Source organism: Geotrypetes seraphini, chromosome 4 (assembly GCF_902459505.1).
Source record: "Geotrypetes seraphini chromosome 4, aGeoSer1.1, whole genome shotgun sequence".
Classification (NCBI taxonomy): domain Eukaryota; kingdom Metazoa; phylum Chordata; class Amphibia; order Gymnophiona; family Dermophiidae; genus Geotrypetes; species Geotrypetes seraphini.
Window position 1 is genome coordinate 168716268 of NC_047087.1, and position 24289 is coordinate 168740556.

The 24289-nt window shown below is 44.6% G+C and overlaps 1 protein-coding gene across 2 annotated transcripts in view; it reads right to left on the reverse strand.

Annotated features, from left to right (window-relative positions):
* Positions 1–24289, reverse strand: part of LOC117358956 (SNF-related serine/threonine-protein kinase-like) — a 194874-nt gene that overhangs the window by 133723 nt on the left and 36862 nt on the right. For both annotated transcript variants that reach the window (XM_033940921.1, XM_033940922.1), the window contains exon 2: positions 21348–21978. In XM_033940921.1, coding sequence (XP_033796812.1) covers positions 21348–21936 — 589 coding nt within the window. In that variant the 5' untranslated portion in view covers positions 21937–21978. The remainder of the gene's footprint in view (positions 1–21347; positions 21979–24289) is intronic.

Here is a 24289-nt window from a genome sequence, read left to right on the forward strand (position 1 = left end):
TGGGGGCATGGCCAGAGGCAGGGCTTGGGCATGGCCATGTGTCATCTTTTTTCTCTTAACAAATATGGTAACCCTAACCATATGGAAGTTCAAGGATTGTAACACCATTACAGCAGCTTATGTAAACTGCTCTGAATTGACTCCCCAGTCATTAGTAGTGGTATGGAAGCTTTCAATAAACAATATGTGCTTTGAAAATAAGCCCCTTCGTGACCTTATTCTGCTCATCTCACGGTCAAACCTGCACATGGTAACAGCTTTCAATAAAAACCACCACAATCACAATCATTAACTTATATTTATAAGCCAGATCACACAAGTGAAGCTCCTAAGGGGAACAGCTGAACTCAAACACACTGAAAATTCAGTGGGCAGAACAAACACTCTTATCGATCTCTTTCTCTCTCCTTCACAATTACCCTGGAGTGAAAGCCACACTCTAAGACTCCTCCTGAAGCGAGCCCTGGGATATAAATGCAACCAAACTGCCAATCAGAGAAGTTCTGAGAACTAGGAAAGGAAAACGAAGCAGCAGGCAGCAGTGCCTTCCCTTCCTGCCCAAAGCTACAGAGCCTGGATTCACTAGTATCTGATCTCGTGCAGCAGCATGCAAAGGTTTAGCTCAAGGGTGACGGGGGAGGGGGTTGCAGTGAAATTCAAGACTTTCCTGGAATACCACTCCCTCTTCCCTGTAACCAAGGCTACACTCCTAATTATTGAAGTCTTGACATAGCAGGATCCTGCATTTCATTCGGCTAAATTCTTCAAGTAATCTCAGACATTTTTCTCTCTCTCTCTCTTCCTAGGGTTACCAGAAGTCTGGGAAAACCTGGACATGTCCTCTTTTTAGAGGACTGTCTGGGCTCCCAGATGGACTTTCCAAAACCCGACATTTGTCTGGGATTTGGAAAGCCTCAATGCGCTCCGGCCACATCTGGAGGGCCTCTGAGTATGCGCGGATGATGTCACACACATCTACACACGCTCCAGGCCCTCCAGACGCAGCTGGAGCTCATTGGGGAAGAGAGGAGGCTATATGGGGGGGGGGGGGGGGGGGGGGCGGGGGGCTGAATTGGGTGGGGTCATGTGTCCAGGGTTTTTCAGAAGAAAATATGGTAACCCTATCTCTTCCTATCCCTCTTAACGGTAGCCTATTATCAAAATAGGCTACCATTAAGACTATTATTGCATAAAATGGAACATGTGGTAACTATGATTGTTGGTTCCCATTTACTAGCCACAAGACAAGAGTTCTTACCATAGGCTCACCTCCAGCTACATTGGAGATCACACTATAGGCCTCCCGAGGTCACCTCACCCTGCAGTCTTAACACCACAGGCGATAGCACAGAAGCTACACAAAGATAACATCACTACAGAAGATACAGGCCATGGCAAAATTGTTCAAAGAACTATAGCAGAAGCAGATCATTAAATGTGTCATAATCCAAGAAAAGGAGCCAAGTCTTAGAAATTGAATTATTCAGCTGGCTAAGTAATATGTCCCTCCACCTTTCTCTATTTGAAATTAACTGTAACCTAGGGCTTCTACTGTGTTCCCCCACTTTGTGTGGGGTTTTTTTTACCTGTACACTTTTCCCTCCGTATTCACTGTGATAGGGGATTAACAGAACCGCAAATACAGAAAAACCATGAATAACTTTTTCATATGTTATTTGCTGTTTTCCATTAAAAACCATCATGAATATGGTGAAACCGCGAATAGCATAGTGGGAGACCTGGCCTGTTCCTGAAGGAAAGGCAAAACATGGTGAAGAAAGTGCTGGAAATCAGTGATTTTCTCTGTAAACGCTTGGAATCGGCGATTTCTCTATGCAAGCTGATGTAATATGGAGGGGAGGAGCCAGCAAGCTAAAACCCGTGAATAATCGAAACCGCGAATGCTGAAACCGAGAATATGGAGGGAGAAGTGTAAACTGATTATATTTTTTAAATTTATAACCCCCTTACCAAAAGGCAGTTTACACAAAACACATTCATAAAATACATTAAAAAAACACTTCCACATATTATAAAATACACTTTAAAATACTGCACCATAGCATCAAGCTCAATCCCTGCCACATACGCCCACTAAGTACTTTTTTGATGAGTGGTATACCAAATAAAAGGGACCTGTGAACTTGTCAGAAGGATACCTTTTACCTTACTATGCAACAATAATGGAGCACTGGATGTCTATATCTAAATATGAAAGAGTTGTGATGGATAAATATTAAGCATGTAAAAACTTCTGAGCTAAGCTGGATAAATATCAAATATGTAAGGGTTAGCTGTATAGTGTATTGCTGTTAACTTATTCTCCGATATCTATGTTTTGGTTGTGGTTTTGTTCCATGTTTTTGAAAATTTTAATAAAAAGATAGAATTAAGAGGGTATACAGAGTCTGGCAAAAACTGGAATGCTGTCACCAGAAAAGGTGCAAAAAGCAATCAATGAAAATTGGGATCATAACACCAGCAATTCCCACTGTGCTGCCAGAACTATACAGTTGGACATATCTGTATATTCTTTGGACCTGAGAAACAAGCGTGGCACCCAGGGGACTTTAGAATAGTCCTATGACATTCTGGCTATCTCTTTTTTTTTTTTCCTTTTTTCTTACATGCCATTCAGCAAGGCAATAAAAACAATAGCATCATTCTGAAACTCAATTGTGTCTCAATCCAATTCACAACCTAGCAATGAGAAAAAGAGGGGAGGGGAATGGGGTTCAACAAGAACTGGGAGAGAAGAGAAAGATACAAAAGAGAAGGAGAAAAGGAAGATAGGTTGGTCAGGATTACTGAGGGGAGAGGGACAGGCAGGTTCAGGTGGGAGGAGGAAAGGAGTGATCATCAAATTCCTTATATCATAGGGATCATGTGTTGCATCCCACAGCTGAGTTACAGCCCAAGCTGTCTCTTGCTGTTGGAGCGTTGCTCATCTGTGCTCTGAAAGTGCTTCTTCCCGTATCTTTCTATCAGTCCAGTAAGAGATTTCAAATATAGAAAATGGATTCACCATAACAAAGGAAAAGAAAATCCAATCCCGTGAACCCCTTTATGCTCGATTAGCTCATCCATTTTGCAAAGGGCAGGAGGGGGGGGGGTGGCAAGCCCAGGATGAATCAGCCCTGGTGAAATCATCATCATCTCCCCCCACCCCATCCTCAGTGTAATCCCCTTCCACTTGGCAGCACTTTTACCTGACACCGTCATCTCTAGCTTTTATCTGGTTTGAATTGCATTAGGCTGATGGGGTCCTGTGAGACTACGGGACCCTGCACAGCTCAAGTTTCAGATCAAATCTGCAGATGAGAAGTGCTGCTTTACAGCAAATGGGGATCCTGGCTGAATGAGAAAGGGGAAAGACAGAAGAAGCTTTCCTTCAATGTTCCCTCTTTTTTTGTGTGTGTAGGGGGGGTATGCAGATGTACATGTTTGTACAGAGCACTTTGTAAGTTGTGCAGTATGTACAGTCAGAGGAAAGGCAGTCTTTGGCATAACCTTTCTCTAAGCTTTTCCAACACAGCCCAACAGAATTCCCTTTTCCCCCCGATCCAGCATCTACCCCTCTGCCCAGCAGCATTCTTTTCTCTCCCTCAGCATCTTCTCCCCACCTCCACCCAACAGTAGCATTTCTCTTTCTCCCCACCCACCTGTATAATTCTTTGTTCCCCCTTTCTTCCTACTCAAAATCTGTTTTTCTCCCCACCTCTCCCCTACAGACCTAGCTAAAGCTTCCCTCCAGGGCTTCCAGCACCATGTACCTTTTGCATCAGAGGCTCCAGCTGTTCTGGGGAAGGTGGCATGGCCTCTGCACTTACAGCTTGTCTTTAATGCTGTGCAAGAGGCAACAGCTGCACCAGCATTTCTGTACCCTTCTGTACTCGTGCATGAGAAACGGGTATGTGGGTACTAGAATTGTGCTGCCTACGTCCATGCTGACAGGGAACTCTGCTGCCAACTGTTTCAGTGCATGCAGTTTGAGACAGACATCCCCATTCCCCCTTCTTCATGATGCTGGCTTGCTCTAAAGCATGCATTGGATTTAGGATTTTAGAGAGGAGAGGAGCATTGTTAGTGGAAAAAGCAGAAAGAGCTACAGAGTAGAAACAAGGTGTGGTACTGGAGTGGTAGGAGTGCTGCAAGCCCATAGGGGATGCAGAGCCATGTGCAGAGACTCCCTACAGGTCCTTATTTGCTTTATTGTCACCAAGGGCTGAAGGCTTAACAAAAAGCAGGGCCATGTGCAAAAAACATAGTTGCTCAATACTTGGCCAGGCCCTGGCTGCAGGGGCAGGATGGCAGATCACCGAGCTAGGCAGTTTTGTGCTTTTTTTCTGTATTTCTTGCTCCACCCACTGCTTTCTCTTATTAACATCCAATATTATTTAAAACCAAAACAAAATAAGGACAAACTGATTGTCTCTTTCCCCCATCAGCCTTTATTTCATTATCACCGATATACTGACAGACAGCCACACATGCTCAAACCTGGCTTCATTCCTCATTTATGTAATAAACTCAGACATGAGGAGGATGAGTGGGAACCCGCCCTTCATAATAGTACCATCATTATCATTAATGGAAAAATTGTAGGAAGAGTGGGAAGGAGGAAGAGGCCTTTAGGATTAAGATTATCCTTACACTGGAGTCAAGCCACACACACTGTGTAGGATTCCAGAAGAAAGCTATTCATCAGGCACAGGAACAAAAAGATTTCCCTCTTTCACTTTAACAGTTTAAGTAAGTGCTTATGATTAACACTGGCATGGAAGAGAACCACATCCCGAGAATAGAAGAGTGCCTGGTAGAAACCAAATACAAATATTAGAATAGCAGCTGGTCACTAAAAAGTTAGAAATATACAATATGGCAGCAGATAATTCAACAAAGCCCATTTACCGTATTTTCACGCATATAACGCGCGTGTTATACACGATTTTTACAAACCGTGCATAACCTTGCGCGTTATACGCGTGAGCGCGTTGTACAATGGGTTTTTTTTCATTCCGATCCGGCATCCCCCCTGCGAACCGGCATCCTCCCCACCACTCGCGTCACCCCCCCCCCCCGCGATCCTACATCCCCCTCAGCACCGCAAAACATCTCTTACCCGATTGGGCACCGGCACCAGCACCAATGCACAGGACGTGCCAGTGCCAGTGCCCGAAGATCCTCCCTCATTGGGCTGGGCTGGGCTGGGCTGGGCTGGGCGGTGCGAGGGAGATCCTCCTTCTTCCTTGTGCGGGACTGGACTGGGCTTTGAGCATTTGTGCATGCTCAAAGCCTTCTGGTCTCGCTCTCTCCGAGATTCTAAGAATCTTGGAGAGAGCGAGACCAGAAGGCTTTGAGCATGCGCAAATGCTCAAAGCCCAGTCCAGCCCAGCACAAGGAAGGAGGATCTCCCTCGAACCACCCAGCCCAGCCCAGCCCAGCAACAACGAGGAGGATCTTCGGGCACTGGCACGTCCTGTGCATTGGTGCTGGTGCCAGTGCCTAATCGGGCAAGATGTTTTACGGTGCTGGGGGGGATGTAGGATCACGGGGGAGGGGGGGTGACGCGAGAGGGGGGGGATGCCGGTTCGCAGGCCAGAAAAGTAAGCGGGAGTGGGAAGAGGTTATAGCAGCATGCGCTGTATACGCGTGTGCGTGCTATATAAAAAAAATTTTTTACAGAAATGCTTTGGACTCGCGCGCTTTACGTGTATGCGTGTTATACACGTATGCGCGTTATATGCGTGAAAATACGGTAATATTCCTTTCCTTCTGCAATGCCACATCCCCTACATGATTTCAAGAGGGATTCTTACTTCCCCACTGATAAGGGCTCTCTGTGCTTGTCCCATATTTTATTGGCTGCCATTTTGGATTTCGCTAGCTCCTTCCCGATTCCCCAAAGCAACCTTATCAACTCTTTATCTCCTCTAGAAATTACCAGATATCTTATTCATGTAATACGTTTTTTGTAATTCTTTTGTAATCTGCCTTGAACCGCCAAGGTATTGGCGGAATAGAAATCTGTAATGTAATGTAATGCAATTTCCCAGTTTTATTTCAAAAGCCTCCTTCTGCCTCAAATTTGGTAAAAATTGATTATTATGGACTCCTCAGGTGGCATAGACCTATATTATGCCAAATTTGCACTGGATGGTGAGGAGCATCCTTGTACCATGTGCCACGAGACACGCGAGGGGGGGGCGAGAGCAATGGGCGTAGCCCCCTCTTGTCACTTCAAGGGTCAGAATGTGCAAAAAGCTTGAGATCTGGGCCGTAAAGCCTTCTTAGAGCTTCTTAAATGTGACTCAGCATTGCCAGCAAAGCACTTTTGTGCAGATGCCCCTGACCCTGAGAGGAGATGTGTGATAGACCAACAGAGGTCCTCAGAGGTCCCAAGTCAGGTCTTTGACCCTAATTTTGTGACTTTGATGTTTGCAGCTTACCAGAAGCATAAAGGGTTGTCTGTGTGTCAGCTGGTTAACTGTCAGAGGAATTTACCTGCATAAAATGAGGTCTCACTGCAGCTGGTAGAGCTGCAGGAACAGGAGGCCCAGTCAGAAAAGGACTGGGATGATTTGAGGTCAGATGCAATTCTGCTGCTCTCCCACCATGCGTCCTTCTTGGAGGATTCTAGCTCAGGGATTCCAGATTAGGGAGAGGATGCAATGCTGCCCAGGTCATTTAAGCCAATAGATTTAACCGAGGTTCTTATAGTTTTTCTGCTGGAAGAACAAAATATTACTTAACTGTATCCCTGACGAGACCTGTTGCACCCCTCATGGTGGCTTCTTCAAGAGTCAATTACAACAGTGGAAATTTATGCAGCAGAAAACCACCCCTAAAGTTCTGCAGTGTTAAAGGTTTCTAGGTTCCAGATTGAAACAGTGAGATTGGTCATTGGTCATTGCCTCGGTAGCTCCAGATGAATTTTTGGCCTTGCTGGATTTTTACAAAGGCTTACCTGCATATATCCATTTTCCCAGATCACAGGAGGTTTCTCCAGTTCCATATGCTAGAGAGCCCTTTTCAGTTCTCAACACTGCCCTTCGGCTTAGCAATGGTGCCTCACACCTTTACCAAAGTAATGGTAGTTGCAGCAGCAGCAGATCTGTGCAGATCAGGTATCCAACTTCATCTGTACTTGGTCAATTGGCTGAGCAGAGCACCGTCCGAGATTGAATGTCACTGGGCAGTGTCTCAAGCAGTTCAGCTCCAGTAGGATCTGGGGTGGATTATAAATTTTAGAAATAGCCACCTGGAATCTACTCAAGTGTCTGTAGTATCTGAGGGTTCTGTTCAACATGGAAGAGGGCCGAGTTTTTCTTCTAGAACCATGCAAACTGAAGCTCAGATGTCACATCCTGGAGATTTTAGAGCTACTAAGGCCTACAGTTTGGCATTACCTGCAGGTGCTAGGCTCCATGGTAGTGACCACAGAGGTGATTCTGTGGGCATGAGCCCATTTGCATCCCCTGTACAGTGCACTATTAGCATGTTGGTCGCCTCAGAGGGACTTTCTCCAGTTGTAGTTAGCCTAGACGGTGGAAACACACCAGAGTCCTCAGAGGTGGCTCCGGCTGAAGTCTATTATCTAAAGGCTTCCCTTTCTGCATAGTCTTGGGTGATCCTGATGACAGATGACAGTCTTTACAGCTGGGGAGGGTCATTGCGAGGGTCATCCAGTACAAGGACATTGGTTGTCCTCACAGAGGGCATGGTCCATCAACAGATTAGAGTTGAGTCATTTGGTTGGCTCTACGGTTCTTCCAGGCACGATTGAAAGGCAAAGCAGTCAGGGTCTTCTCCGACAATGCCACAGCCATGATGTATGTCAACAGACAAGGAGAATCAAGAGTGGTCTGTGGCAGCCCATCTGCAGGCCATCACAGTGGCTTATGCAGTGGGAGTGGACAATGTCCAGGCCAATTATCTCAGCCACCAGATCCTGAATCCAGGGAAATGGTCTTTGTCCCAGAAAGCATTCAACTGCATTGTGAAATGCTGGGGTTGACTAACATTTGATCTCATGGCCTCACTGGACAAGAAAGCTCCTTGTTTCTTTGGATGAAGGTTGGAGCTGGGAATCATCAGCATAGACACTCTAGTAAAACCTTGGCCAGTAAACAGGCTCCTGTATGTGTCCCCCTTGTGGCTGATGATAGGCCAGATCTTTTGCAGGATAGCAACTTATCGAAGATTGGTAATCGTGGTGCCCCTGGATTGGCTGTGTGGTCCTTGGATCTAGTCCAGTTGCAGTGAGACAGCTGTCTCAGTCTACTGCTGCACTAGGATCTTCTGTCCCAGGGGCCTAGAGAATCCAGAACACTTTGGGCACACAGCTTGGATGTTGAGCTCACAGCCTTAGAACAACTGCTGATGGGGGGTGGGGAGTGAGAAAGAAAGAAAGAAAGAGGAAAGGAGGTAGGAACTTCTTGGGGGGGGAAAGAAGGTGGAGAGAAATGCTGCAGCTGATTGGGGTAAAAGGGAGGGAGGGGGGAAGAAGACCAGGGAAGGGAGAGGAAAGGAAAGAGAGATGCCATACTATGGGAAAGGAAGGGAGAGGGGGGAAAGAAAGAAGAAAAGAGATGTCAGACCATGGAGGGGGAAGGAGAAATGCCAGGGTATGGGGGGGAAGGGAAAGAGACAGAGATACTATACCAGGGGGAAAGGAGGGATGGAGGGAAAGAAAGGAGAAGAGAAGCAAGAGCATGGAGGGGAGGGAGAGATGAAAGGGAAGAAGAGGAGAGAGATGCCAGACCGTGGGAAGGAAGGAAGAAAAGGAGGAGATGCCATAGCATGGGGGAAGGAGTGGAGACAGAGAGAGAAATGGAGAGGGGTGAAGCTGAAATGAATCATGTATAAAGGAGAGAAGGAGCACAGGATAGAGAGTTTATGGAATGAGTAATGTGAGCATAGTGAAACTGGTAGAATATGCCATGTAGCAGGATTCTGAATGGATTGAAGGGGAGAGAGATGGTTTAATGGGAGACTTTTGCTCCATGTGTACACTACAGTGGAGATTCTCTAGTATATGGAGGTTGGGGATCCAAGGGTTTGTAAAGGGGGGGGGAACCATGGGATAATGAAAGTGTTAATTTACCTTCATTCAGAATAAAGGAGAGATTAGCAAAAAAATCAAAACAAAACCCAATAATACTATTTATTTACAGGTAACACAGGACAGTATTATAGTAAAATATTAAATGGTATAATGCTTATTATATAAAATATGAGGTCAGTTTTTGCTGTTTTAAATTAGTCATCTTCTTATTCTGCCTGCCTATGAGAACTACGTCGTATTTTCAAGATCTATGTTCATCCTGCAGCTTAAGCAATACCGCAAATTAATGGACTGCATACTTTTGGATCTCTACTGTGCATAATTTTGTGAGTGGGTGGGTTTAAATAAATGGTTGATGTGTGAGTGCTATGTAGTCAACTACCATGTAAAATGTTAGCTGCCTTGTAACAGCTGACGCAAGGTACATTGTAAGGGGGAAGGGAAGGTGTTTCAGTTCTCTAAACTAACTCAGTTTCTGTGGCAGAAACGTGAGCACGTCTTCAGCACCTGAATAAAACTGCCTTACCACTTCTTCTAGGAACAGGTATTCATAAGAGATAATTTGGCTTATTAGCACTGTCAAATCAAGTTCATGTGTGTTAACCTGCAAATGAACCTGCAATTGATCTGTGCACGTTATTCATTTTAATTGTATGAAACAAACTAAAAAAATATCAGGTGAAATTCCTAAAATGATCCCAAAAATGCATTTGCCTTCTTCCACTACCCACTTGTTCTAGGCAATACCTCATAAAAAGCTTGTATGATAGTGTAAGTTGGAGTGTGGACATGCAGAGCAGCACACTGGTATGAGTCTGAGTCTCTCTGTATTTGCATATCCACATCCTGTGGTAACTAGAAGGTGCTAATAGCACTGACAACACAATACCAGCTATTCTGCTGTGACAATGAGCAATTGGCTGGGCCAGTGCCAAGGGATATACACTTCCATGTGAAAAACCTGGGTTTGAATCCCAAGATTGCCAGGGATGTTGTGGAGGGAAGGGGAGGAGGGGGGGGGACAGAATCTCAGCTATTATTTAAACATTAACACCTTTAGGGGGGTAATTATATAAAGCAGTGGTCTCAAACTCACAGCCCAGGGACCACATGCGGCCTGCCAGGTACTAGTTTGAGGCCCTCAGTATGTTTATCATAATCACAAAAGTAAAATAAAACAGTTTCTTGATCATATGTCTCTTTAGCTATAAATTACAATATTATTATTAAGACTTAGCCAAAAGGAAAGATTTATAAACTATAAAGTTGTTGTTTTTTACCTCATGCAAAATTGTCATTTCTTTAATAAGACATTAACTATTTTTTTCTGAGGCCCTCCAAGTACCTACAAATCCAAAATGTGGCCCTGCAAAGGGTTTGAGTTTGAGTCCACTGCTAGCTAACATTATGTGCCAATTGTGCACAAAAATTGATTAGGTGCATTACTCTGGATTATGACTCTACTTGTCTCAACTACTGACTTCCTATGCCCTTACAAGATCATCATCACAATATAACTGCTTATTCTTTTTTCTTTTTGTATAATCTGCCTCAATACTATTAGGAGAAAGATTTTCAATGTAACAGGCCCTATCTTCTGGAACTCTTTGCTTATATCTTTGAAATTAGAATGTTCACACCAGAATTTTAAACAGAGCCTAAAGATTTTTTTTTTTTCAAGATGCTTTTGGTACATAAGATCAATGCAGACACACCCCTTCTCACCTTCCATCCCTTCTGGGAGACGGAAGATATATTGCTGCGGGAGAAAGATTCCAAATTCTCTTAACTCATATACGTCACTCTTTTTTTTTACCACTTTCAGCAGCAATGGCAGCTTGGGGGCCTGTTCTCAGATGTTGGAGGTGGTTTGGGGGCCTGTTCCCAAACGACAGCCCCGACGGTGGGTTGAGGAGAAAGAAAGGGGAGACAGAAAGACAGGGAGGCAGAACAGGGACACAGAAAGACAGACAGGGAGACGGAAAGAAAAGGGGGCAGGGAGACAGAGGAAAGACAGATCGAGAAAAAAAGGGGGCAGGGAGACAGAAAGAAAGACAGAGAGAAAGAAAGGGGGCAGGGAGAGAGGAAGAAAAAGTTGGAGAGGGAATGGAGTGTGTCGGGTGGCAGGGGGCAGGCAGGGAGAGAGGAAGAAAAAGTTGGGGGAGGGAATGGAGTGTGTCAGGTGGCAGGGAGCAGGCAGGGAGAGAGGAAGAAAAAGTCGGGCTCATGGTTGGTTGGGGAATGGAATGAGGTCTGGAGGAGAGGAAGCATGCAGGAGGCAGAAAGAAGGGAAGAAATATTGAATGCACAGTCAGAAGAAGAAAGTGCAATCTGAGACTCATGAAATCACCAGACAACAAAGATAGGAAAAATGATTTTATTTTCAAATTAATGATCAAAATGTGTCCGTTTTGATAATTTATATCTGCTGTCTATATTTTGCACTATGGACCCCTGTTATTAAACCGCAGTAGCGGATTTTAGCGCAGGGAGCCTACGAGGGTCGAGAGCAACGCGGGCATTCAGCGTAGCTCCCTGCGCTAAAAAATGCTATTGTGGTTTAGTAAAAAGGGAGAGGGTGTATTTGTCTATTTTTGTATAGTTGTTACTGAAGTGACATTACATATTTTAAAGTCATGTGCCTTGACCTCTTTGAAAAAAAACCCCAAATATAAATGATAATTAACATTTTCTCTGCGTACAGTGTGCTTTGTGTTTTTTAAAATTTTATTGTTGGTAGATCGTTTTGACTTGGTCATTTTAAAAGTAGCTCGCAAGCCAAAAAAAAGTGTGAGCACCCCTGCTCTAGAGGAAGCTGCAGCTTGTAGAATCTGGCTGAAGACTGTAGGCATAAAAACTGGTAGGTGTCGAAAGGAGAAACATATAAACAAGAAGATACTGTGCAGTTCCAAATGAAGGCTCACAATGCCAAAGGCCAAAAGAAGCCATTTTTAACTGAGCTAAAAGCACAAGGAAACAGGATGGGACTGCTCGAGTAAAAGAAATACACTCAAACATGATCTATAATTGTTAGAGTAAATAGATTGTGCTGAAGATAAATTATTGATCATGGCCCCACACAGCTCACAAATGACTGATGATATCACTGTTTAAATGTATAAAATCCAGTGCATAAAAACTCAGGCAATGTTGTAATTAGCTTGTGCCAGATGGATGTCTCTCTGAGGAACTAGTAAATTGCTGTATATACTTGCATATAAACCAAGATTTTGGGGCCCAAAAATGGGGGTCTCAGTTTATATTTGAGTTCTCTGGTGTGAGCCCCTCCCTCCACTCCCCACCCTAACCTGTTGCAGGCCTCCCGTGGGCCTGACTGAAGCCCTGGTGGTCCAGCTATGAGCTGGGACAGAAGCGATCTTACCCACATCCTGTCCTGGCTGACTCTAAACCACCTTTCCTCCCTCCAACCTCCCTGACCCCTCTAGACCTTACCTTTAAAGCCCTGATGGACTAGCGATGAAGCAGGTCAGAAGCGATCTTCCTGTCTTGCGGCAGCTATTTTTGATTGCAGCTCTCAAGGGGCAGGAGTGTAGGAAGATTGCTCAAGTACTGCTTCATCACTAGACCACCATGGCTTTAAAGGTAAGATCTAGAAAGGTCAAGGAGGCATGACAGGATGCGGGAAGGATTGTTCATGTCCTGGACCACCAGGGCTTCAATCAGGCCTGCAGTGGGAATCAGGGGCTAGGAAGGAGGAAGGAAAGGAGGGCTGGGTACAAGGAAGTGCACTTGAATATAAACTCCTAGTTTATATTTCAGGCAACCTTTTTCCCCTTTTTTGAGAGAAAAAAGGTTTCCTTAGTTTATATTCAGGTAGGTTTATATTTGAGTATATATGATAGTCTGCTCCTGGTAGGGTGGAAGAAATCTGCTGGCTGGGGAACAGTAATATGAGAGTTTCCAACAAACTCTATGTCAAGAGAGATAGGCCAAGCTGGTTCTGGCCTTATCCCACTATATCTGTGTATTTGTAGGTCCGTTTTCTTTTAGAAAGGCGAACTATAAGTTCAGGCCAGGGCCAATGCTGAGATATCAGGTGCCCTAGGCAAGCCTTCAGCTTTGTGTCCTATTTTAGGTCTCTAGAGCACCCTCCCTCAAACAAATTTATTGAACAATGCAGGGATACATTTGCAGAAGTGGGGCCTGAATGCATACCTTCAGTTTCCGAGTGTTTTTTTATTTGCTGAGCAAGGTTTTGAGCCCTGATTATAACCAGGAGCTTTTTTGACTTTGCACACCTAAGCTTTTCAACCAAGGGCAAACCTGCCACCATGTGTGACTAGGGAGAGAAAGGGGTCAGAAACTAAGGAAACAGATCTTTTATTTGTAGTGTTGGTGGTGCTTCTCTTTGGTTAGGCCTTATCCTTCTATAGTTGCATCTTTGCAGTGACAACCTTTTAATAGATCACCAGAAAGGGGAACCTGTGCACTCCAAATTCCACCTTCAGGTCACCATTTAGCAGCGCACAGGACTCTCTTTCTCAGAGGATTGAACGTTGTCTTCACATCTGTCCCAGCCGGATCTGGTAATAGCACTTAACCTTCCAAAACACTAAACACTTGTACCTTGAGAATGAAATAGGAGCTTGAAAGAAGGAAAGATTTATTAAGGATCCCCCCACAACTTCCACCCTCCATGCACAATAGCTCTTAGGGTCTGTAAGAATCCAGTCTGTTAAAAGGTTGCTAAGAAATATATAATAAAATTTAGTGAACATGGTTAAAAAAGCCTTCCCTATTCATGCAATGTATATATTCAAATATGAACCAATATTTTTTAGCCAAAATAGACAACAAAAATTGAATCTCAGTTTATATTCAAGAGCTCCCTCCCTCCCACCCCCAAGGTGCCCAGCATTCCTACCATTCCCTCCCTCTCCATGATGATCCACCATCACTATCTGCCTACCACCAAACTGTCAGAACCCTCCTTCCCTCCTCCTGACCAAGCACATCTCCCACTTACTTCCTCCATCCCCTCACACATAAAGGGGCTCATTTTCAAAATAGATAAATATCCCAAAAATAAGTCAAACTGACACAAGGACGTTTTAATCGCCAAAATGTCCAAGTGCTGATTTTCAAAACTAATTTTTTTAGACGTATTGCGGGACAGTCACCCTCTAAGATGACTAAATGTTAAGAGGGAGAGTAAGAGGCATGGTTTGGGTGGGATTAGCACTTGGACGTCTTGGATTTAAACGTTCAGAGTTAGACCTGTTTTAAAAGTGAATAAGGGCCAATAAGGTTCTCAAACTGACAAGCTGACTACTGCAGAGATAAATGCATGTGCCCCCTCTCCACACACTACCCCCAGTGGTCACTGACCCCCCCTCCCACCCCCCAAAGATGTAAATGAAACAGTACATACCTGCATCTAGAACAGCAGTACCTGGTATAGGAAGGCCTAGTAGAGCAGCAAACAGGAGTCTTAAATAGCCTGGTGGGTGGAAGTCAATCATAGAGAGGAGCACCCAGGCCTATAAGCTACTCTACCCACTACATATATGTTGGCAAGTGTGAGCCCACAAAACCCTACCCAAAACCTACTGTACTGCCATATAGCCCATAAGGGCTATTGGGGAGATAGACAGGTGGGGGAGTTTTGGAGGAGTCACCATAAACTAAAAGAAGATGGTAAAATATGTACATGGCAGTCTTTAAGTGAAGTTCACAACAGCAGTGGCATAGTAATGGAGGTGTGGGGGGAGGTTCTGCCCCGGGCATGGTCTTCCTAAGGGCACGACACCCCTCCTCCTCTCCGCCTTCCTGCTCCTCTCCTTGCCACGCATGCACGCGCGTCTTGCCTTCCCCTGTACCTTTTTTACTTCCCCGGTGCGAGGTTGCTGCCCACGTTGGCATCGGTGATTTCTCTAATGTCGCTTCCGGGACCCATGCCTAGGAAGTGATGTCAAAAGGTGAGCCGAGACAGACGTGGGCATGCTGCTCACGCTAGAGAAGTTAAAAAGGTACGGGGAAGGGGGCACGCCTGCGGCAGGGGAGGGGAGGGGAACCAATCGCCCTTACTACGCCACTGCACAGCAGTGTCCCCCAAAGTGCCTCACTGCCTGTTGGGATGTCGGCCTGGCCCTCCCACATCCAAATGGGCTTGTTAGATGTCCTAAGGGCCAAGATGTCCAAATAGGTAATTTTCAAAAAAAAATTTGGATGTCTAGTGGTTTCGAAAAAGGATGTTTCTCCACCCTGACATTTGGATGTTGAAAATACCCCTCAAAGCTCCCTCCAGGACCAATAGGCCCCTCCCCCCAGGGCCTACCATACTGCCCTGGTGGTCTAGTGGTGAGTTGGGGCAGGGGCAAACCCCATTCACTCCTTCCCATGCCATCTCCCATAGTAAAAAAAATAATTGCCACAACTTCCAATGGCTGATTTGCCACAGGAAAAAAAAAAATGCTGACAAAACATGAATAAACTTAAAAAAAAACACAACAACACAACTTTACTGTTTCAGTGGTTAGAGGTGTAAATTCAATTTAAAAAAACCCCACAAGAACAAAAATTGGAGACTCTCTGGTAAAGCTTGGCACCCCAATATAGAGAAATTTCAGTTTAAAGCAAAGCATAAATTACTTTCACATCCCACAAAAAGGAATAATTTTCATGAAGCAGCAGCTACAACCTTAACTACCTTACTGAGCAGACTACATTCACATGTCCATGCTGGTCTTTATCTGCCATCATTTGCTATGTTAAACCAAGCAACCATGATCACCCCAACCAATCATTTCAGAATGAATGTGTAAAAATGTGACATTAGGCATCAACTTTATGGTTCTTCGTTAGTCTGGCATCAAAACATAATGTTTTGCTTGACTGCAACAGTTCTTTGCATCTTTGTATACTGCCACCCTAGGCATAGCCTAGTTTGCCTAATGGTCACACTGGTCCTGCTCAGAAAGAAAATGGAATAAAACCTGGAATGGTTCAGTCTGTCCTTTATGGTAACCTAGTATGGAGCTTGTGAAAAAACTCAAAGGCCCGAATTCTATAAACAGTGCCAGCGGCAGTGGCAACCGATCGCGGCTACAGGAAAGGTAGGCCAGGGTTTTTGAAGGCCTACATTTCTGGCACCTACCTTTCACATGAATCTCATCCACGGAGGCGATTTACGATGCCTAATGCCACTTCTGACATTAGCTACGCCTACAGTGGTGTTAGGTGTTGTAAAGTGCCTCCATAGGTGTGATGCAGGCACCTACATTTTTTGTTTTAAGTTGCTTTTAACTTCTTTTAAACAGCATTTCAAGTTAGGCACCATAGGGCGCTGTTTATAAAATGTGGAACAAAATGTTTTAATTATAAAACTTGATTGCCTTTTTTTTCAGAGGATGACTACGAGGGTGCTGAAAAGTTCTCAGCCCAACCAAGAAGAGAATGATGTGGAGCTATGAAACTTGCAAGTTATTCTACTCTTTTCTTGACACTTTTGGTTTCATTTCATATCACTGAAATGAAAAGTATCAAGAAAAAAGTCACCAGAAACAAAATAATTAAGTTTTAATTAATTATGTAAGAGCACACAAATTGTGCTACAATAGCCCAAACCTCATCCTTTTTTGTGGAAAAAAAAAAAAGCTACAGAAGTTCAAACATGTGGAGGAGCATAATCAAAAAAACTGTCTAAGTCCCTTTTTGGCCTAAGGCCTTAAACGTTGAAAGCAGAAGCAGGGAAAGTGTCCATAACCAAAACAAACGTCCTTGTTTTGATAATGGCCTACCTCTACATTCAGCTGTTTAAACGCCCAGACCAACATTACGTCTACACTTGTACCCAAACGACGTCTACACTTATACCCCATAATGAACCAAAAAAACGCCTAAGCCCCAAACGTCCAACACAAGGGCTTTAAGGAGGAGCCAGTCCTTCGCCTAAAAGCTGGAGTCTGTAACTGGTGTCTGTGAAAAACAACACCGGTTACAGAATCCACCCCAACCCCCCCCCCCCCTTCCTACGACATCGGGGCAGGAGGGAACCCAAGCCCTCCTACCCCGCGATCCCTAAACCTCCCTCCCCCCCCCCCGATTACAGTCAGGCAGGAGGGAACGCAAGCCTTCCTGCCCCGGGCACCCGCGGCACCCCGCAACAACATCGGGGCAGGAGGGAGCCCAAGCCCTCCTGACCCCCACCCCCCTACACAATCGGGCAGGAAGGAGCCCAACCCCTCCTGCCCAGGCGGACCCCCCTATCCTCCACCCCCCACTACAATATGGGTAGGAGGGAACCCAGGACCTCCTGCCCTCAACACAACCCCCCTCCCCCAATGTCCGCCCCCCGAACCCCTGATCGACCCCCCCACCACAAACCCGTGACCCCCCGACCCCCCACCCCCTTTCCCCGTACCTCAAATCTTTGACCGGATGGACAGGTGCCAAGCCCGCCCGTCCAGAATGGGGCCGGATTGGCCCAGGCGGATGAAACCCCGCCCACAGGTGGGGCCTGAGGCGCCTGGGCCAATCAGAATAAGCCCGGGAGCCTTAGGCTCCTCCTGTGGGCGAGGCCTTAAGCTATCAATTATTTTTAGTTGTTGTATATATAAAATTCCCATATTTTAGACCAATTTCTATTCTTCCTAATCCTGCTTTGTCATCTCATTTGCAGTAATTTTGGACATTTTTTTTTTTTTATAATGAAAACAACTTCGAAGAAAAGAAGCCGAATTACCCTGCTGAATCACTTGCTCTTTATGACCTGGTGGCTGAGAAGTCACACTAAAGGCTAGAATAGGGGTGACAGAAATACTAATACTATCAAAATGAAGCAAACAAGGATACAATTATAGCAAAAAGCCCAATTTGTCTATAAATAAAACATTATATCATTCACCCCTTCTACCAACATACCATGACATGTGTTACAGAAAGGCACATATGCATATGTGGTTTATAAAGGACAATATTATATTATCGTATGCAGAAGATAAGGGGAGATGGAAAAGGGAAAAAGAACAGCATGAGTGGAGGAGAGCTGGAGGATAAGAAATAGTATTGCTGAAAGAGTCTGCAAGGACATTATTTATTTATTTATTCATTCATTCAGTTTTCTATACCATTCTCCCAAGGGAGTTCAGAATAGTTTACATGAATTTATTCAGGTACTCAAGCATTTTTCCCTGTCTGTCCCCATTAGCTCACAATCTATCCAATGTACCTGGGGCAATGGGGGGATTAAGTGACTTGCCCAGGGTCACAAAGAGCAGCATGGGTTTGAACCCACAACCTTAGGATGCTGATGAGGCTGTAGTTTTAACCGCTGCGCTCTATGGAGGCAGCTCTAGACTCAATACCATAAAGCTTAAGTAGAGAGTGTAATATGGGGGGGGGAATGGGTAAATATAGTATGAGATAGTAAAAGTGGGGATACAGGTTAGAATTAAAACACAAATGGAATCGGGGGTGGTGATTGACTACCTTAATTTTTTGTTCATCCTTGTTGATGAGTTCTCAATGTTTGGAGTTTTTAATGCATTATTGCTATGATGCTTATGTTGCTTCTAGCTGGTATTTTGTATTACCTCAATTCTCAATAAAACATATTTTTACAAAAAGAAAATACAGTGTCTGGAAGTCAATTTGTGGACAAATTAATCTCATTCTTGAAGCAGCTATTCCCTTATCTTATGAAGCTGTAATTTGTGGTACATTACTACATATTAAGCTAGCGGTCTCAAACTCGCGGTCCATGGGCCGCATGCGGCCCTCCAGGTGCTATTTTGCGGCCTGCGGTCTGGACGCAATGATCAACTGCTCCCTTGCTGCAGTTGATTGTTCCGGTCAAAGCTGCGGCTGGCGGTGGCTCCTCACGCTATCCACACCAGCATTTATCTTCCCCCTTCCCTTCCTTGTGGAGCAGCAGCGTGTCTGGCCGGCTCCCTTGCTCAGTCGATTGTTCTGTTCAAAGCCGTGGGTGGCAGCTCCTCGCGCTATCCACTCCTGCATCAGAAGCCTCTCTGACATCACAACATCAGAGAGGCTTCTGATGCAGGCACGGATTTCGCGAGAAGCCGCCACCCGTGGCTTTGAACAGAACAATCGACTGAGCAAGGGAACCGGCCAGACACGCTGCTGCTCCACAAGGAAGGGAACGGAAGGGAAGGAGGAAGAGAAATGCTTCTGCTGCACAGGAAATGGGGAAGGGAAATGCTGCTGCTGCTGAACAGGGAGAGGGAGGGAAAGGGGAAGAGAAATGCTTCTGCTGCACAGGAAAGGGGGAAGGGAAATGCTGCTTCTGTTGCTGCTGCACCCAATTGGGGAAAGAGAGGAAAGGAAGACAAGGGAGAGGAGAGGAACAAGAGATGCCAAGTTGGGAGGGAAGGAAAGGAGATACCAGGCCATGGAGGGGGAGGGAGAGATGCCAGGACATGGGGAAAGGAAGGAGGGAGGAAGAGAAAGGAAGGAAAGAGATGTCAGACCATGGAAATAGGACGGAAGAAGAGAGAGATGGGAAGGGAAGGGAAGACATGGAAACGTAGATTTTGAAAAGAAAGCAGAAAAATTGAATATTAAGTTAATGCCAAAGATAGATGCAAGGCAGAAAGTGAAGACGGAGAGAAAAACAGTCAAAGGACAAGAAGGCCCTGGAAACATAGTTAAAAGCACAGAAAAATAAAGTCACCAGCCAACAAAGGTAGGGAAAATGATTTTATTTTCAATATAGTGATTGAAATCTGTCAGTTTTGAGAAAGAAAAGATATTAAACTTTAAATGTGAGGGCTGCAGAAAAAATAGAGTACTTGAAGGGCTGCAGAAAAAATAGTTACCGTATTTGCCGGCGTATAAGACGACTTTTTAGTACCTTAAAATCCTCCCCAAAGTCGGGGGTCGTCTTATACGCCGGGTACAGTTTACATGCCCTTACTTGCGGGGCTGGATGTACTCAGTCGCGCGGCTCTTCTTCTCCCTACCTTCTCTGCTTGCAGCACAGAGCCGAACGGAAGTCTTCCCGACGTCAGCGCTGACGTCGGAGGGGAGGGAGGGCTTAAACAAAGCTTAAACAAAGCCCTCCCTCCCTCCGACGTCAGCGCTGACGTCGGGAAGACTTCCGTTCGGCTCTGTGCTGCAGGCATGGCAGGTAAGGAGAAGGAGAGTAGCCTCGCGGTTCGAGGGGCGGCCGCCCCGCCCCGGTTGCAGCACAGCCGGCCAGGTTCCCTTACTTTTGTGGCACTTCCCCGACCGACTGATAACAGCCCGGGTCCGACAATCCTCCCTGCCCTGTAGCCGCGAATCTAAATACCTTCTTACAGCAGCTGTAAGAAGGTAATTTAGATTCGCGGTTAAGGGCAGGGAGGTTTGTCGGACCGGGGCTGTTGTCGGTCGGTCGGGGAAGTGCCACAAAAGTAAGGGAACCTGGCCGGCTGTGCTGCACCCGGGGCGGTAGAGAAGGTGTGCGGAAGAAGGGGTCGTCTTATACGGCGAGTATAACACAAAACTCTATTTTTTAACTGAAAGTTGGGGGGTCGTCTTATACGCCCAGTCGTCCTATATGCCGGCAAATACAGTAATGTCTTATTAAAGAAATGACAATTTTGCATAAGGTAAAACTCTTTATAGTTTATATATCTTTCCTTTTAACTGTTAAAGGAAAGTTTTATAAACTATAAAGAGTTTTACCTCATGCAAAATTGTCATTTCTTTAATAAGACATTAACTATTTTTTCTGCGGCCCTCCAAGTACCTACAAATCCAAAATGTGGCCCTACAAAGGGTTTGCGTTTGAGACCACTGTATTAAGCCTACTTTAGATAAGTATAAAAGTCGCCTTTTCATGATTATGACAGGAATAGCTGTTCAATTGATTACACAGAATTGGAAAAATCATGATAGGATCAATTTCACTTTTTGGTGGGTATTAAATGTGTGTACCACATGCAAGTATGAAAGGATCATGGCGGAACGTTTGGGGACTAGTAAATCCTTTAATGATATATGGAGTCAATTGACTAATTTTATTGCATTATAATAAGGGTCATGTTTCTTTCTTTATCATTAGATTTCCTTACACATCCAGGCGGGGTGGGGGGAGGGAAATGTATTTTGAATAGTTAAATTATTTATTTATAATTTGTAATCACATCATATGTATTATTATATTAAGAATGAAGATGAGGATGGGAGAAAATTATTGTTTAATGTAATAATCGTATAGTGAATAGTGTGTTTTGTGCAGTTTTTCTGATTTACCATTTGTATCAGAATTTGAAAATCAAAAAAGATTTTTTTTAAAAAAAAAGCATTGTCTTACCAACAGCAGGGGCATCGTATTCGTCCCCCAGGAGGATCTCAGGTGCAGAGTAGGCCAGAGAGCCGCAGCTGGTGGTCAGCATAGTGCCTGGCTGAAAGCGATTGCTGAAGCCAAAATCTGTCAGTTTGACTACACCCTGTTCCCTGAAGAAAACAACATTCTCAGGCTTCAAGTCCCGGTGAACCACATGCAGCTTATGGCAATAGGAGATAGCATGAACAATCTGGGCAAAATAGTGCTTGGCCTGAGCCTCAGACAGGCCACCCTCATGTTTCATGATGTGGTCAAACATGTCCCCTCCATCACCCAGCTCCAGGATGAGGTAAAGCTTAGTCTGTGTGTCAATGACCTCATAGAGACGTACCACATTCGGGTGCTGCACCAGCTTCATGCAACGCACCTCCTGCAGCAAGTGACCAGCCGCAGCATGGTCCAATTTGGTCTTGTCAATGACCTTGACAGCAACCTTCTCCCCAGTAAACACATGGCGTGCCAGCTTTACCACAGCAAAATGGCCTTTGCCCAGCGTGCGCTCCAGATCATACAGGCCAGCAATTTTCCCTTCATAAGAGCTTCTGGTGCCTGCCATGTCTCTTGAGAGCCCTTCACGGGTATGTGTTCATTTGGGAGGCTAAAAAGGTAGAGGGCAAAGAGAAAGAAAAAGTTCAGTCGACATTAGTTAGCATTCAGTTCTATCTATTTTACAATGTACATTTAAGTTTATGTTGCAATAATTGTAACTCGCCTCGAACGCCATTTTGGACGATTTGGCAGGATAAAAGACCGCAAGTAACTTAATATAAATGGCATCCAAATTTGGGCACCAATGAAAATTCATACTAAGCGCTATTCTATAAGCAGCGCTCAGAGTTGGGCGCCATTTGTAGAAGAGCATTCGGTGCCAGGATCTGCACTTAATTTTGGGCATGAATATTTACACAAAGAAAACCTAGTGTTAATTTTCACATTTAAATTAGGCCTGCATCTCCCTTATTCTACAAAACTGCACACATAAGGGAATTTTTCAAGTACCTTTCTTATTTCTAATCTTAATGTATATTTTCTGTAAACCGCTTAGAACCTAACGGATGTAGCGGTATATAAGAAATAAATTACATTACATTACATTACATTACATATTCCCGGAACTGCCCATGGTTCTCCCATGGCCATGCCTCCTTTTCGGATCTAAATGTAAAATTTATGCACCGATACTGGTGCCCAAAGATCTGTATGTAAATTTGAATGAATGCCTATCTGTCCAATTATTAGCTTATTTATCAATTAAATTGTGAATTCAAATTGGGTATGCATCCATATTTGCACACACAGTTTTAGGCACCATATATAGAATTAGGGTGGAAATGTTTTATCATGTCTCCACGTCTTACAGGTGGTCATCGTTTCACTTGGTACACCCTATGTCTCTATAGAGCACCATGCAAGACAGTTGGTCATTGTATCATCAACCACTGGAAATCCCACAGGGTAGCCCATATGGAAAGATTTTGAGTCCAGTTCTACATAGTCACTTGACATTCAGACTGAAGAATGTGTTCCACCACATTCAGCCTTATTCTCATCATCCTACACATTCACACTGTCAACTTCAGTCTCTGTACATCCCCTACTAATGAACCGCTTGGGAGCTGTTCGCCAAGTGTATTTCTAATTCTCCTGGATTTAACTCCAAGTAGAGAGTTCAGAAGAAAATGATTTCTTCAGATATACACTAAACATGAGGCAGTTTCTGCTTAACAGAGCTTACAATCTAATCAAAACAGGACAGAAAAGGGAGTAGGGAAATACCTATGTTGGAAATGATTAAAACAGAGAGGAATACTTTTAGCCTAGATTTGAATGTCTTTTGTAACTTCTCACATAGGTGCCCTGTTATAAAAATTACCCCTAAATGAGTAGTCAGTGAATACATAAGCTCTGCACTGAAATCTAACAACAGGAAATCGGGGACCTCCCCCAAAGGTCCAGGAGAAATTACCTGCAAACTCCTAGCAGGACTATAGAAACGATAAAAAGTAGTAGTAGTAACAACATATGCTGTATACAGACAAAATAGGCTCTCAGAACCAGCCCCAAAACGCTAAAATGCCAACACACATATTTAAATCTTCTGCACAGAGAGAGCAGCAGTTAGCATTGTTTATAACAGGGGTGCCCACACTTTTTGGGCTTGCGAGCTACTTTTAAAATGACCAAGTCAAAATGATCTACCAACAATAAAATTTAAAAAAAACAAAGCACACTGTACGCATAGAAAATGTTAATTATCATTCCTATTCCAGGGTTTTTCAAAGAGGTCAAAGCAGATGACTCTATGCACTATCACCTCAGTAACAACCATACAAAAATAGACAAATATACCCCCCTTCCTTTTTACTAAACCACGATAGCAGTTTTTAGCGCAGGGAGCTGCGCTGAATGCCCAGCGCTGCTCTCGACACTCATAGGCTCCCTGCGCTAAAAACCTCTATTGCGGTTTAGTAAAAGGGGACCTTAGTGTAAAATATAGACAGCAGATTCAGACACATTTTGATCACTAAATTTAAAATAAAATCATTTTTCCTACCTTGTCTGGTGATTTCATGAGTCTCTGGTTGCACTTTCTTCTTCTGACTGTGCATCCAATCTTTCTTCCCTTCTTTTAGCCTGTATGCTTCCTCTCCTCCAGACCTCATTCCCTCCCCCAACTTTTCCTTCCTCTCTCCCTGCCCTTTCTTTCTCTCTGCCTCCCTTTCTTTTTTTTCTGCTTCTCTTCTTTCCTTCTGTCTCCCTGCCTGCCCTTTTTCTTTCTTTCTCCCTGCCCTCCCCCAAGCCACTGCCACTGCCATTGGGGACCAGGACCCAAACCACCACCAATAACAGGCCCGAAAGCCGACGCTGCCCCAAGCTCTCCCTGCTTCGGCCGGCCAGCATCGCAATCG